Below are 14671 nucleotides of genomic sequence, written 5' to 3'. Positions count from 1 at the left end.
TCATGCATCAATTACATTTGATTTCTATTCATGTGTTGCCAATAGTGAAGTGGGCGGAGCTAAAACAACTTGTACCCAATCATAGCATTAGAATGTTAACAGCAGCACAACATAGGTCCGCTTAGCCAATGAAGGCCAGCGTAAAGTTAGACGGACTGCTCCATGACCATCATATAGCCAAACCGAATAACTGGGACGTCATGTATAACTGGGACATCATGTTACCCCCAATACAATACACTACATATCTAAAGGTCAACCCTAAAACCAATTCTGAGACCCCATTTGTGACCCAGACCAAAAACCCTTGTTGGTTTTCAAGTGTTTTGACCCAGTTTCCCAGCACATATGTAGGAACAAGCCCTTAATGTCCCCAGTTATATAAAAAAAAAATATTTTTCTTTCTTAACTAAATTAGAATGTTAATTTTTTTAATTTAACTCAGCATATTAACATTACCCTCTGCCCTACTACTTTCGGGTTCTGCTTTCTAACAGACCAGTTTCAAAATAACTTGATTTTTTTTCCGTCTTTGTTTTTTTACAGAAGTTTGGAGCTACGGAAGTTACCACTGCCACAGTTTCACTTGTGACTTTTAAGCATTAAAATACTTTTCAACAGATGTCGGTTTTCAGAAGTTACCACGTCTGCAGTTCTGTTTTTTTTTAATTTTTATTTTAGCTCTGAAACAATAGATTATTTTCAAGGGCATCACACAATCCAGCTATTAGACACACCGAATGCTTGCCCCATAAGAAAAATAAAGATCTTTAGTGACTATTAATCACTCATATCCGTTAACTGGACATTTATGGGCCTCGTAGCAAAATATTTGACTGGCCCCTATGTACCACTCAAAATGAAACTAAAAAAGCCTATATATAAATATATATATATATATTTCACAGGATGGGGCCACTGCCGTTGTGACGGTAGTTATGCATTTGCTCATATATGTTGAATTTAAATGATTTCTGTGGACATACTGTCCCACTTTTGTGAATTTATCAGTCTAAGTAATGCAAATAAGCCCCTGCTATCCAGGAGACACCTGGGTAATGCTATTTACACCCCACGTCATTGTTTCCCAGAAGTATATATAACTTTGTAATGGGAAATTAATTTGTAATGATGGTATGGATTGGTTATTACCCATTCTATAAGCCTATAGTAGGTCAGCAACCTGCTGTAAACTGCTTGAAAGAATGACAACAGCTTTGTACCATAGTTGCCCCCCTCCTCACCTATAAGAAAAAGCAGCTACAATGATTCAGGGATTGAGGAGCACTGTCCAGCAATGCCTGGGAATCCCTTCACTAGCTAAGCTACTAGCTACAATACCCCTGAGTTTTATGTCTGCTAACAGCATACCACTGATGCCATATTGCCATGTGAAATGTAAAATGCCTTTATCAACGTCTATAATATAGCCTCTTTCAAAGTCTATTACTTGCCTCAAAGTCAAGAGGGTTAAGACGAGGATGTTTTGGCAACTGTCAACCCATGAGAAAACCATATGTGGAGGTGCATATACTGTAGTAAGAAACATCATAAATTACACACGATAATGAAAAAAGTAAATCTCTCAAAAAAAAAAAACAATATCAGAAGCTTTAACGCCATGCCTCGAATGGTTCCTCAAAAGTAGGCTTAGAAACGTAGGACTGTAAGTCCAACCTGAAATGAGGTGCAGTGCAGATGGCAGACCATCATGGTTGGATGAAGGTTCTCTGCAAGAGCTAGTTGAGGTTCTGGAGAAGTTCAACTGAAACATTTGTTATGTTTCCTCAGTTAGACAGTCGTCAGAGCCCTCATCGTTATACAGTGATATACCATGGTTCTTATGTATAAAATAACACAGTGATACCCAAAATTTGAGTAAAGCAACAGCAGATTTGTTGACTTTTTGGGGCCTCTCTATCATTATGTCTTTATTAGCAGCTATTGGCCTCTTTTTTTTTTTTTTTTGCCTATTTTGTCAGGCTCACCGACGTTTTGGAGGTATCACTACTACTGCCGGCTTGTTCTTTGGCCTCCACATAAGCACCTGCGCGTCATTGGCATTCGGTTTAACAAGAGCGCTTGGCGGTATGGGTTCATTCTTGGTGAGCACTTGCGGCTGCTCCTGGCCAAAAGGTTCCTGTAGCTTGGCCCGTTGTCCCAACGGTAAGGTCGGCTTGACCTCGATCTCCAGTTTCATCCTCCACTTGATGGTGTGCAGAATAATGAGGTCACCACAAGCCATGTTGATCGCCACCAGCCAAGTGGTAAAACTTTGGTCCCTCTGGATGCCCGTCAATATAGGCACATTGGAATTGCTAACAGGCACAGCCCACGTCACACTAGGGTAGAAATTGTCATTCATACTGATGGTAAACTTGGTGTCCCGCTTGGTGGGGCCAGTAACAGTGCAGGTCTCAGTAGTATTGCCATACCAAGGGTAGTTTACGCCGTCCGAGTCACTGATTGCCGGTATTGCACCATTATCAAGATCTGGCAGTTCCCAACTGGACCTGAAAATGTGAACAAAATACATACATGTAATAAGGCACGAGTTACATTGTTATTTTATTTTATTTTTTTTATTGGTGTCTGTATTAATAAAACAGGAAAAGGCAATTGGCCAAATTAAACATTCCAGAATCGGGCTTTCACTCTCTTCTATTTCATGTTGACCAGCCAATGTTCTATCTGACTGCCTCTATCCATTCTCACTGTCTTTACAGCACCAGTTTTACTGTTCATTACAGGTAGGTCAAAGTATTTTACATGTTATTTGCCCAATGAGTGCTCACCCACCTAGGGGTGGATCAAAAAGGGAGCTATCAGGCAGTGACCTGACAATGAGAACACATAAGACACGATTTACATTGTTGTTGATTCTTTTAGTTGCTGTGCCTATATTGATAAAATGGTAGTCGAACATGTCAACATTCTGTATGTCCCACACCCATCTAGAAAACCACCTTACTTAAAATAGTCTCTCTCCCCTTCATTTAAATGTTCATAAATACAAGTCCATATGTGCTATTACCAATAGCAAAACATCTAAATTAAACTTTTTTTTTTGTGCAGTTTTGGAAATGAAAGGAAATATCTGATTGGTTGCAGGACGTAACTATAACTTTATTCACACTGTACTTTGTTGTTAACTAAGAATCATTGTCTTATTGCAGGGTCTTACCTTTCCCATTATATTAATATACACAAATGCCCCCCAACTTGGACGGATCTTAGAAAGCCTTCAAGTCTCTTGCAGGCTTACAGCTGCACCGCACATATAAATATAATGTCAACCATATCAAATTCTTTTAAGGTATGGAAACATTTACTTATAAAACTGTGAATGTTATTGGTGGCTCATTTTATCAAGGTGTGCTTCAGGGCACAATTGCACACGGTTAGGTCTAGACTATACAGGGCTGATGGCCCTGTGACGTCACACCCACGTGACTCGGCCTGAAAGGGGGAGGGGCGGGGATGCTAACGGGGGACCAAAAGTGTCCGCTCGCCACGCTTCGGGCACGGTGGCTCGCCACAGATATTTATTCCCCCTCTATGCCCTAGTGGATGGTAACGCAGGAGCGGTCCAGCCTCCTGCAGCGGTCACGTGGTGTCTACGTCACAGAGGTCCTTTCTCCAACTTGGAAATAGCAGCAACCAATTGCACACTGTGCCAGCCCCACCGTCTAAGCATGCGACGGCGCGCACATGACGTAAATACGGCGCGTAGAGGGGGCGTGACCGGCAGCACTAACCGGGCGTCTTCAAGACACCCGATCAGCTGCATATACTGTGCAGGGACGCTCCGAGGGCATTGCAGCACCAATCCTGGCTGCAGGGTGCCGTTCCAGGCATCTTGCTAGCCATGAGCAAGAGATGTGGGCAGCGACGGTCCAGCCCATAAAGCCTCTGCGCTCTGTGTGGTGGCACCAGTCACCTATACCTAGTTATTCCTAGAATGCTAGCAGAGAGGACACACTAGCCGTGATAAGCGTGTACACACTCACGTTTCAGCTAACGTGACCTACACTTCCTGGCTGATGCAACTGCTTTATAAGATCGTTATCATCAATGTGGTTTTCTCACTAAGAACATCCTGCTTGTGTCACAGGCAGGCTCTACGCTGAGGAGGGGTCCCTAGTTATTCTGCTGTATCTCAGGCAGGCTTTACGCTGAGGAGGGGTCCCTAGTTATTCTGCTGTGTCACAGGCAAGCTCTACGCTGAGGAGGGGGCCATAGTTACTCTGCTGTATCTCAGGCAGGCTCTAAGCTGAGGAGGGGTCCCTAGTTATTCTGCTGTGTCACAGGCAAGCTCTACGCTGAGGAGGGGGCCCTAGTTATTCTGCTGTATCACAGGCAGGCTCTACGCTGAGGAGGGGTCCCTAGTTATTCTGCTGTATCACAGGCAGGCTCTACGCTGAGGAGGGGTCCCTAGTTATTCTGCTGTATCACAGGCAGGCTCTACGCTGAGGAGGGGTCCCTAGTTATTCTGCTGTATCACAGGCAGGCTCTACGCTGAGGAGGGGGCCCTGGCTATTCTGCTGTATCACAGGCAGGCTCTACCTTGAGGAGGGGGCCCTAGTTATTCTGCTGTATCACAGGCTCTACATTGAGGAAGGGGCCCTAGTTATTCTGCTGTATCACAGGCAGGCTCTACGTTGAGGAGGGGGCCCTGGTTATCCTGCTGTATCACAGGCTCTACGTTGAGGAGGGGGCCCTGGTTATCCTGCTGTATCACAGGCTCTACGCTGAAGAGGGGTCCCTAGTTATTCTGCTGAATCACAGGCAGGCTCTACATTGAGGAGGGGGCCCTAGTTATTCTGCTGTATCACTGGCAGGCTCTATGCTGAGGAGGATGCATCACATTCAGGCTCTATGCTGAGGAGGGGGATTCTGTTTATCCTGCTGTATCACAGACAGGCTCTATGCTGAGGAGGGTCCCTAGTTATTCTGCTGTATCACAGGCAGACTCTCTGCTGAGGAGGGGGCATCACATTCAGGCTCTATGCTGAGGAGGGGGCCTCTCTTGTTTTTCTTGCTGCCACCGATCTTCCTGTGTTCTGCTATTTCCGCAGACAGCTCTTCCTCTTGTAGGAAGAATAACTTGAGGAGCTTTATCACGACAGGAGCTTTGAGCAGGGATTTTAGCAGCTGCAATAAGCAGAGAATGACAGCAGAACTCATAAATGTATTGCATGAATGGAATCAATAAGAGCAGTGATTACACAACCCAGCAGCAGGAGAATAGCAAGGACGTTCTCTGTCATCCCTGGTTATCTTTCTGCAGCCTACAGGCTAAAGTTGGATAAGGCAGAATGACACCAAAGCTCGCTCTATCTCTCTCTCTCTATCTATCTATCTATCTATCTATCTATCTATCTATCTATCTATCTATCTATCTATCTCTGTCTACTTCTCTCTCTCTCTGGGGGTGACTCAGTATTGCACATAAGTGCAGTGCTGAACGCAGATCCCCGATTATCGGGAATCTGCGTGTGTGAAGGACGCGTTCTGCGGATGCGCAGAATAGGTCCTGCGTGATCGCAAGCAGCCCCTGCTATGCCTCTGTCTGATTGACAGGAGGAGGCATTTAAGGGGCGGTGCAGGGGGCAGGGACAGACAGCGCTCCCGGAAACAGGGGCGTGTCGACCCCGTTTTCCTGGAAGTGACAAGGCCAGGGGCTGTTGCGTCCACAGACGCAGTTTCCTGGCCTCGTAAGCAGTGTTGGGATCGCAAATTGCAGAAGTGGGTGTCTTACACCTCCTGCTGCATTTGCATATTAGCAAGGACGGAATTGCAAAGCTGCTTGCGTGCATACATCACATATCTATAGCTTGCGTGCAGCTTTGCAATTCTATCCTGGGCTGAATCTCCCCCTCTGTTCTCTAATGTACTGTACCGAAAGTCTTTTGTGCTTTTTTTTCCTTTTTACACTTTCTGTTTACGTGCTATGTAAGGCGCTGCAGACCCCTTGTGGCACCATCTACATAAAGAATAATTATAATAGTGCTAGATCCTGGCATTTTTTTTGTTTTTTAGTTACAGCTACCTCCCAGTATCTATAACACCTTCTGGTTGCCGATTGTAACCCTCTCCTCCTATACAGACTGCAAGATCTCCTTAAATATACAGTATACTTACATATACACATAAAGTATGAATGTATAATTATTTGGGTAGTTATTCATGTCCTAATCACGTCTTTCCGAGCTCAGTATCAGTGGCAGAAGCTGAAATTTCCGTCATGTTTCTCAGTGTCACTTAACCAGATAACCCCTGACACAGACAAAACACAGACACTGCCAGATGTACAGCGCAACACTGTCTCAGGTCATCTTGTGTGTGCGCTAAATAAAATATAACAGACATAAACAATTATTCTCATTATCTTGAGGTCCTGGCAGGGAATGTCAGGCTCATGACATATTTAACTGCAGGAAAGGAAGTATTTCCAATGGAATTTCCACCAGGAAATGAACTACAGTAGGTAACTAGAATCCAAGTCTCATACTGCTCAGATCATTACTGAAGCATGCTGATCCTACTCATTAGGTCAGCAGCTCCTATCAGTGCAGTTTAGAGGGTGGCGGCAGATACAGGGGGAGATATAGCTACAACAGTGACACTCCCAGCCATGGGGGCAACTATTTCGATCTCTTAAATGCTTTGTTATTATTATCCTCCATGTTGTTCTGTAATCAGAGAGATAAATTAAACAGGCTTCAAAACTGATGCAGGACACAAGGTGGGATGGTTCTGGTCACCGGAGCTTAAGGTGCGTATCCACTAATAGACGGGAGAACCGAGAGCACTATTATTACGACATTTTAATCGTGCTGTCGTTCACAGTCTGTGATGTGCCTACACTGAACGTTCAGTCATTCAGTATAGACACATCCATCATCCCCGTATAATGCTGAACCGGACGTGATCGTAGGTTGGACCAGCATGTACGGACGATGATAGATGTCAAAAACGACCAGCGGGCACGCACATCGCTGGTCGTTCTTGACATTTAAATCCCCGATTTGCAGCCGATTACTGAGCGATTGCACGATTACGATGTCGTAATCGTGCAATCGCTCAGTAAGGCCGCGTAGTGGATAACGCACCATTACAGTCTAAAAGAACGGAAATGAAACACAACGGCTTGTTTTGCACAGGCAGCCAGACACAGATATACACGTACACACAACCCCACTCGCACGCATCCTATGATGGACTATCACGTGATAAGTATTATTGTGTCTAACGCCCTCACAGGCTAGGCCCTCTGGAAGGACAGAAATAAGTGTGATAGGGGGCAGGTATTGGTGGGGGCAGCAGGGTAACGCTGAGAGCTGATGACAAGGAGAAAAGAGACAGTAAGTTTTATCTACTGATACAGGAGAAATCATTCCCTGCTACTGTACGAATAATGGCAGCAATTACACCTATACATGTTATTTTCAGAGTTTGAACACAAACCGTGAAGATGTATGGGATAATACTGGCTCCATTACTGCAGGGTCAGACACAGTTGGACCAATTCAATAAGCTAAAAGGTCTTATGGTAGAAAGACATTGCCTAGTTTTATCTATTGTAAGAGCCGGAAATATGCGCTGCCGCAAATCGCGTGGGGCTCCAACGTCTGCGCACACCTACACGGGGAATGGGAATATTTTTATTTGTTTTCTCTCTTGCTAAAGCTGTTATGGAATACAAATAAAGCTAATACAAGAGTCTGTGAGGGAGACGTATCAAACCTGAAGCGACCAATCAGCTTCTGTCATTTCACAGGCTGCGTTAGATAAAAATGACAGCTAGCAGCTGATTGGCTGTTTTGAGCAACCTCTCCGTTTAATCCCTCTCCAAAGCCTGAGGCATCTCCCCTTGTGTCTTGCCGTTACGGCGTGGTGTACTACTTTATAATGATATTAGAAGTCACCTTGGAAAGCGCTGATCTGTAGAAGAGCAATACATCTTGACACTTTCTTCCTGTATATGGTGTCATCATGCGTCAGTGATTTCTAAGATCCTTATAATTTACAATGGACACACAGGGCTGACATATCCAGTATCCAAGGCAAGGAGAAATGAAGGTGTAGCCGTTAACACTGACTACAGGAAGGTTGATGCTGAATGTTTTAAAACGTCTAAGAAGGTTAAAAAAACCAATGAATTCCCAGAACATGCCGTTTAAGTCAATGAAGTAGATAATGAAAGAAAGATGACTGTGATGGTGAGAGCCCTGCGGATCTGATGCCACTGCAGACTCCCTTACCGTCTGTTTCTAGATCAATTTCAAATATCGACCCTTCTTAATCCGTTTATAGCGCTTCATAGCTGGAACTGTGCAGATTAGAGATACGCCAATCATATTATTGGGGCTGATGCAGCCCCGGACGCCATCCAGATCCGGTCACGATTGACCAATGTTTTCGGGCCTGGGTATACGTGTCGGGACGGTGATGGCGAGCCCTCCAGAATACAGGGAGGTGTCAGACCCGTTTTCTGGGCGTCCTCCAATGGCTGCGTCCTTGTTCACTGGGCTACACAGAGGTTCGATGCTGCGACCGATGGTCGCGATGTTGGTCCCATGCTGCGTCTATTGGCGCAGGCAGGCAGATCAGGGAAGTCGCCACAAGGGGCCACCTGCGGTTTGTGTACAATGATGCAGCTGTGGAAAACATTTACTTCCACCTCTGAATCAGGGGCCATTGTTGGGATCTTCAATGTGACCCAAGATTATGCAACCTTACAGCTACTGTGGAACTACAACTACCAGCATGCCATGCCAGAGGGCCCGAGATCCCCTTTCTCTTACTGCAACCATGCCCTATGACTCGACATATAACTAATACTGACAATGCTTCCCCCCATAATTATTCATCAATATGTCAACCTTTTAGGTGAGCAACATTGGCGTAGACAGATCGCACATAGGGCCTGCGGGAAATCACTCGCTCTGGCGCTCGCATCCAAAAGGGGCGGCTGTCGATGTTGATCGACAGCTCGCCCCTTCTGGTAGGCGGGTCGGGGGGGGGGCTTGCGGTAACAAGACCCTACTACAAGGGTCTCGTCGCAAGCCCGATGGTCGCGACCATCACCTGGCCTCTCACAAAAGCTGTGGGTTGTCACCCACAGCTTAGCGTGCGGCCAGGAGGCAGGTTTTAAAAAAACATGCGGCCGCCCTGATTCAGAGCGAGCGCTCGCTTTTTGCGAGCGGCTCTGAATCAGGCCCATAGACCCCTATGTACTGAGCTCTGGCGAGAGATAAAGTGAATGTAGATAAAGTACCAACCAATCAGCTCCTGTCACTTTACAGGCTGTGGGGTAGATAAACCAGCGATATGGGGAAGGAGTGGTATCACCGCAGGTTATGTGCGCTGATACCGTTTCTCCAAGTATTAAAGTGGGGTTTGATGTCAAAAGACAGGGGCGCTATGAGCCCGTCATTATCTACAAGATAGCAGCGACAATTTGCTGGGCTATTTAGTGCCATTGACAGTTCCGACAGCTGCAGCTATCGATATCAACAGCTGCAGCAGTCGTTGCCCTATCACCACAGCAGGGACAGCAGGCTGATGTGCTGTGTACTCAGGTAGGGATCCCCGGACGTTTTCACTCACCCACTCCGGCAGATGAGATGTGCATAGATCTCATCGGTGGTGCTTCCTGCTTCGCCTCGTTAAAGAGGCAAAGCAGGAAGAGTTATAGCGGCACGATGTGTGCCGCTATAATACATTTACCCCTGTATTTCAGAAATGACAATTAGGAGCTGATTGGTTGGTACTTCATCTCCCGTCACTTTATCTCTCTCCAAAGCTTAGTACATAGACCCCAGAGTCCTGGAACTATGTCCAGGTAAAGTTGTGCCAAGATTGAAAATTCTGTGAGGTGTCACATCCTGTAGAACAGAAGCTTACGCTCCACAAACAGGAAGCAGCACTAAGCCGCAGGGTCACTTCCTGGCAGGAAGAGCATATTAAGAAGAGCTCTAAAGGGAAGTCTCAGTTTCAGGTCAATGTCTGCTAAGAGATGCGCAGGAAAACTGGCGATGTTGGGGCGCCGATTTCTACTGCGATGTGCACAGCGAAACATCGCTGCCGCATGTCGCAGAGTATTGAAAACGGGCCAATGTTTCATCCCAAAATCCTGAGACATGTTAAAATTGGGACACTTATGAAAACTGTATCACTGCAGGTAACTGAACTAGCCCCTTATTGTCATATTTCCAGTACATAAGATGGATGCAATTGTCTAATCGGTTCTCCCTCTGATGTACAGACAACAAAATGAAACAATGAACAATGCATCTCTCCTGTTATGTTGCCAGCAGCAGACACTTACATTCCCAGGTCTCCATAGTAATTGTAGAACTCCATATGGTTACAGGCCTGTATCCAGCCCACTCTCCAGGACTCCTTCCCAGAGACTGGAGGCAGTAGCACTTGGGCGCTGGCTCGGAAATGGGGTGTCCTGTATCTGAGCACTACGCTGGACGACTCGTCGATGCTGGTGGGAGAAGAGTCAATGGAGGCTTTGATATCCAGGACAGAAATGGACTCTTTGAAGACCTTGGGTTTGCAGCTAAGGCTATGGATGCACCCCATAGTATTTAACACCAGGGCAATCTCAAGCAGGCTCAGATAGTCCTGAGGAAGGCGATGCATGGAGACCTGGATTTTGCTCCTGTCTACCAGATCACAGATGGGTGAGACCTCATCCCGATAGCTGTAGCTTATATGGCAGATTTCTCTTGCTATATCCATAGAGATGGAATCAGGAGCATTTCACAGCTGGGAACTAGCTGGCCTTCTGTGTACCTGGAATGAACAATTTTTTTATTAGTAGCAATAATTAAATTATTAGCAGATAGAACTTTATATTAAAAGACCTTTTTATGACGTATGGAAGAAGAACTATCCCTTTGGGTCACTTACTGAGCAGTACCATTGGCAGAATAGACATTCATACAGAGATACTTATGCACAGTTAGTAACTGAGGCATGAGGCACACCTTATTATCTGTGCTTAGGGAACCTCCTCCTTATCATCAAACAGCAGTAGAGGAATGGAAAAGTTTGTCATGCCCATACAAAAGGACAGTGTCATCTTTTTAGAATGCATATTAGTTGGCAGATTTGCTCCTACAATTTACTGACGGACAATATTTTAACTAGCACTTTACAAAAAATCTGCAAACCAAGATATAATTAATGATACAATGGCATTGCTGTGTGGCATACCATGCATTGTTTAGTCAGTGGTGTCAGCGGGGTGTTGTATTTGTAACAGTCTCCATTTTTGCGCAGACTTATGGCTTACTTTTTTTACCGATGGTCGGAAAATTTGCTGTTGGAACGCTCCCTTGGTAGCTGGTTATTGAATATATAAAGGAACTGTTATTTTCTATCTCCCCCAAAATCGGTAAGGGCCACTACTCTTTTTTTACACTGCCGAAAACGCCTGCTGAATCTGTCTCCACGGTCTGTTTTATGGATATATATTTATTTTTTTAGAAACAAAGTAATTAGGGACTTGTGGTGACAGGCGCATTATAAAATATGTATACGATATAGTGACAGAACACAGCAAGTCGGTTGTCTCACATAAAACACAGGATCGCACAGAATTTTAAATTTGGGTAAACAAAAAGAAAAAAAATTATTATTTTCTCTAATTTCATCTCATTTGTTCCAGAGTTTTCATACATGATAGATAATACCAAGCAAGGATCACCACGTTGCGAGGAGTACATCAGCTTATCGTTTAGCCTAAAGCAGTATCGGGAACCAGTTGCAATACGCCAATTAATAATATCACTGCAATCATTACATATCGGCACTGTATATATATATATTTTTATTTATTACCAGTTATTTATATAGCGCACACATAGTCCTCAGCGCTTTACAGAGAATATCTTACCATTCACATCTATCCCTGCCCCAGTGGAGCTTACAACCTATGGACCTCATTCAGAGGCGGTCATTAGTTGCAAGCGGTCGCACTGAATCAGGGCGGCTGCTTGCATCCTGAACGACCGCCTCCTTGTCAATCGCTAAGCTGTAGGTTAACACCCACACCTCTAGCGATCAACATGGGTGATGGTCGCGATGGTCAAGACCATCGCGTCCATCGGGGCTTACGACCAGACCCTAAGGTTGGGTCTGGGCATTCATAAGCCCCAGGGAGCTTCCTGCTCTGATCGAGCAGGAAGCTCCCCACTGACATCAGCAATGATGTCAGTGGGGCCGCCCCCAAACGGCAAGCGTTCTGGCGGAAACGCCTCAGTTTGGGCAGGCACGCCCCCTGCCCACCTCCCAAACAGGACGAGCTGTCACTCACCATCGACAGCTCGTCCTGCTGCGAGACCCCTAGCGACGGAGCGTCCGTCGATAGCCGGGTCTCGCGCATGTGCATGACGGAGCCGGCTCCGTCGTGCCCATGCCCAGTGGGGCAACATCGAGTCGGTTGCGAGCGCTCAGCGCTTGTTACCGACTCTGAATGACCCCCTATATTCCCTACCACATGCTCACAAACATACACACTATGGTCAATTTTGTGGGAAGCCAATTAACCTACCCGTATATTTTTAGAGTGTGGGAGGAAACCGGAGTGCCGGGAAGAAACCCACGCAAGCACAGGGAGAATATACAAACTCCACACAGTTAGGGCCGTAGTGGGAATATTACAATTATTGCCTGGCACTTTGTAAACCACATGCACTGAGTTATAAATTACTAATAACATTTCAGCCACATTTAGACATTGCATATTCAAGTCTGGGTGTTTTCACTGTCTTAGCTTTACAGTTCCTTGGCGGTAATGGTCCTGTTCTCATACTGGAGCCTCTACCTCCTGCTAATTCCGGGTACAGGCCTGCGATATCTTGCGGTGGGGTGTGGGTGGTAAAGTCATTAACCCTTTGGTGGAATCTACCACTGATATGGAAATAACAATTAAATAACTTATCCTATTTTATTTTTATTTCTATTTTATTTTTTCGGGCCTCATTGATTTGCCTCCGTACTGTGGGCTTGATTCAGAGCCGCTTGTAAGCGGCCGCTCGTTCGCTCCGAGCCATGTTTTCCCAACTGCGCATGCGTACGGATCGTAATACGCATGCGCGAACCAGTCAGTCAGAAAATCGTTTGTTCGCTAAATAGCGAATGCCTGCTATTTTGAGTGACAGAATGAGGCGTATGTGGGTGGTAACAGGGGAAGGTGCTTGAAAACGGGGAGTGGAGATCCGAACGCAGGCGTGCTTAAAGGTCAAAACGGGCGTTTTATGGGTGTGCATAATTAATACAGCAGTGTCATTGACCACGTCACTGGGTTATTTTATAGTCAGAACTGCTCGCAAAATTGTGGTAGCAAAAACCAACCACAAGAATAGCGAGCAGTTCATACGCTGGTCGATGTACTCGATTAATCTAATAAATAGCGGACATGACGTAGGATGCGAGCGGCCAGGGGGCGTTTTTTTCAAAATTACGTTCGTATGTTTTGTTTGCTCGTTCAGACATGGAGGCGTGAACAGACCGCAAAGAGCGAACGGTTCATTTGAATAGCCACCCCTTTTTTCTGAACGAGCGAGCACAAATAGCGTCCGGCTCTGAATCAGGCCCTGTATCCCTTGTTGGTCATGCTGTAATTAGTGAAAGGCACTTAGCTCAGGCTATCTGGACAGTTTAGCTGACAATACAGTGTTCATTTGGAATCAGCATTTCATTGTGATGGAATTGCTGTAGCATAATGCAGCAGACTCCTCTCAGTGCTTGGGAAAACACTACACTGACACTGTTTTATTTCCCCCTCAATAATTGGAATATATCTGCAATGGTGTGTGTGCAAAGCAGATGGGAGGGATGGGGGCTGAAAGTTACATTAGGGGATGCGGTTGGGGGGAATACACCTTAAAATTGCCAACAAGGGGAACTTTCTGTCTGTTGATTTGGCACAGGCATATCAGAATGCTAATGATGATGTCTCTTGGCTGCAGATCTGGTTACATAAAGAGAGGATTTGCCATTAATACCCACCGTTCAGAAGCAATGAAAGGCATATAAAGGGCATGGAGGGAGGGTGACCCATTCAGCCAGGAGCCATAAATAAAATAGGGACTGTTAAGTACCTGTGTCAGTGCTTGGCATGCAGCAGCAGCGTCTGGGTCCTGGCTCCTCTCTGGGTTGCAGGGGGTCTGTCTGCTCCTCTCTGGGTTGCAGAGGGTCTGTCTGCACCTCTCTGGGTCCCTGTGGAGAGTAGCGATTTGGGGGTTACGTGCTCCAGCACCCTCTGAGGGTCCTCAGTTCCCTGTTGCAGCCTCTGTGACAGCAGCACGGCTGAGGATGAATAGTGCAGCATAGAGCAGGGGGTCCCATGTCTGCCCAGGAGGGGTCACTAAAGAGGGTCCCCCAGCTATGGCAGTGCATGCCCACTGCAATGTGCCCCCCTGTTCCTGTCACCGCATCTTACAGGGACACCCCACCCTCACGCGCTGCTGTTAGCAAAGGAAACTTTGCAAGAGAGACTCTGCTGGTGGTGACTGGTGAGAGATATATCTGCTGTAACTCTGCTCTCCGCCTCCCTGGGGAGGGACTCTGCGGTGTAGATTACTCACCCACATCAGCCAGCTCCACTCCACTCTGCACTACTAGCCTGGGTGATGTTCTGCTTCGT

The 14671-nt window shown here is 46.1% G+C and overlaps 1 protein-coding gene across 1 annotated transcript; it reads right to left on the bottom strand.

Annotated features, from left to right (window-relative positions):
• Nucleotides 1-661: 661 nt before the first annotated feature.
• FAM78A (family with sequence similarity 78 member A) lies at nt 662-14671 on the bottom strand. The gene is made up of 4 exons (XM_088453486.1): nt 14613-14671; nt 14127-14244; nt 10337-10812; nt 662-2513 (listed from the first exon to the last, which is right to left on the bottom strand). Exons 3-4 carry the CDS (start codon nt 10756-10758, stop codon nt 1985-1987), a joined length of 951 nt encoding a protein of 316 aa, XP_088309612.1. The 5' UTR covers nt 10759-10812; nt 14127-14244; nt 14613-14671; the 3' UTR covers nt 662-1984.

The sequence above is a fragment of the Taudactylus pleione genome, unplaced genomic scaffold (assembly GCF_031769625.1).
Source record: "Taudactylus pleione unplaced genomic scaffold, aTauple2 ptg000579l, whole genome shotgun sequence".
Lineage (NCBI taxonomy): Eukaryota > Metazoa > Chordata > Amphibia > Anura > Myobatrachidae > Taudactylus > Taudactylus pleione.
Note: the sequence above shows the minus strand (reverse complement) of the source record. Positions and strands in the feature narration are given on the sequence as shown.

Excerpts from the sequence above, each read along its gene's own strand:
- FAM78A (XM_088453486.1), bottom strand. The coding sequence starts at position 10,758 with ATGGATATAGCAAGAGAAATCTGCCATATAAGCTACAGCTATCGGGAT. Across the intron at positions 2,514-10,336 it reads TACTATGGAGACCTGGGAAT|GTCCAGTTGGGAACTGCCAG; the intron begins GTAAGTGTCTGC and ends TCACATTTTCAG.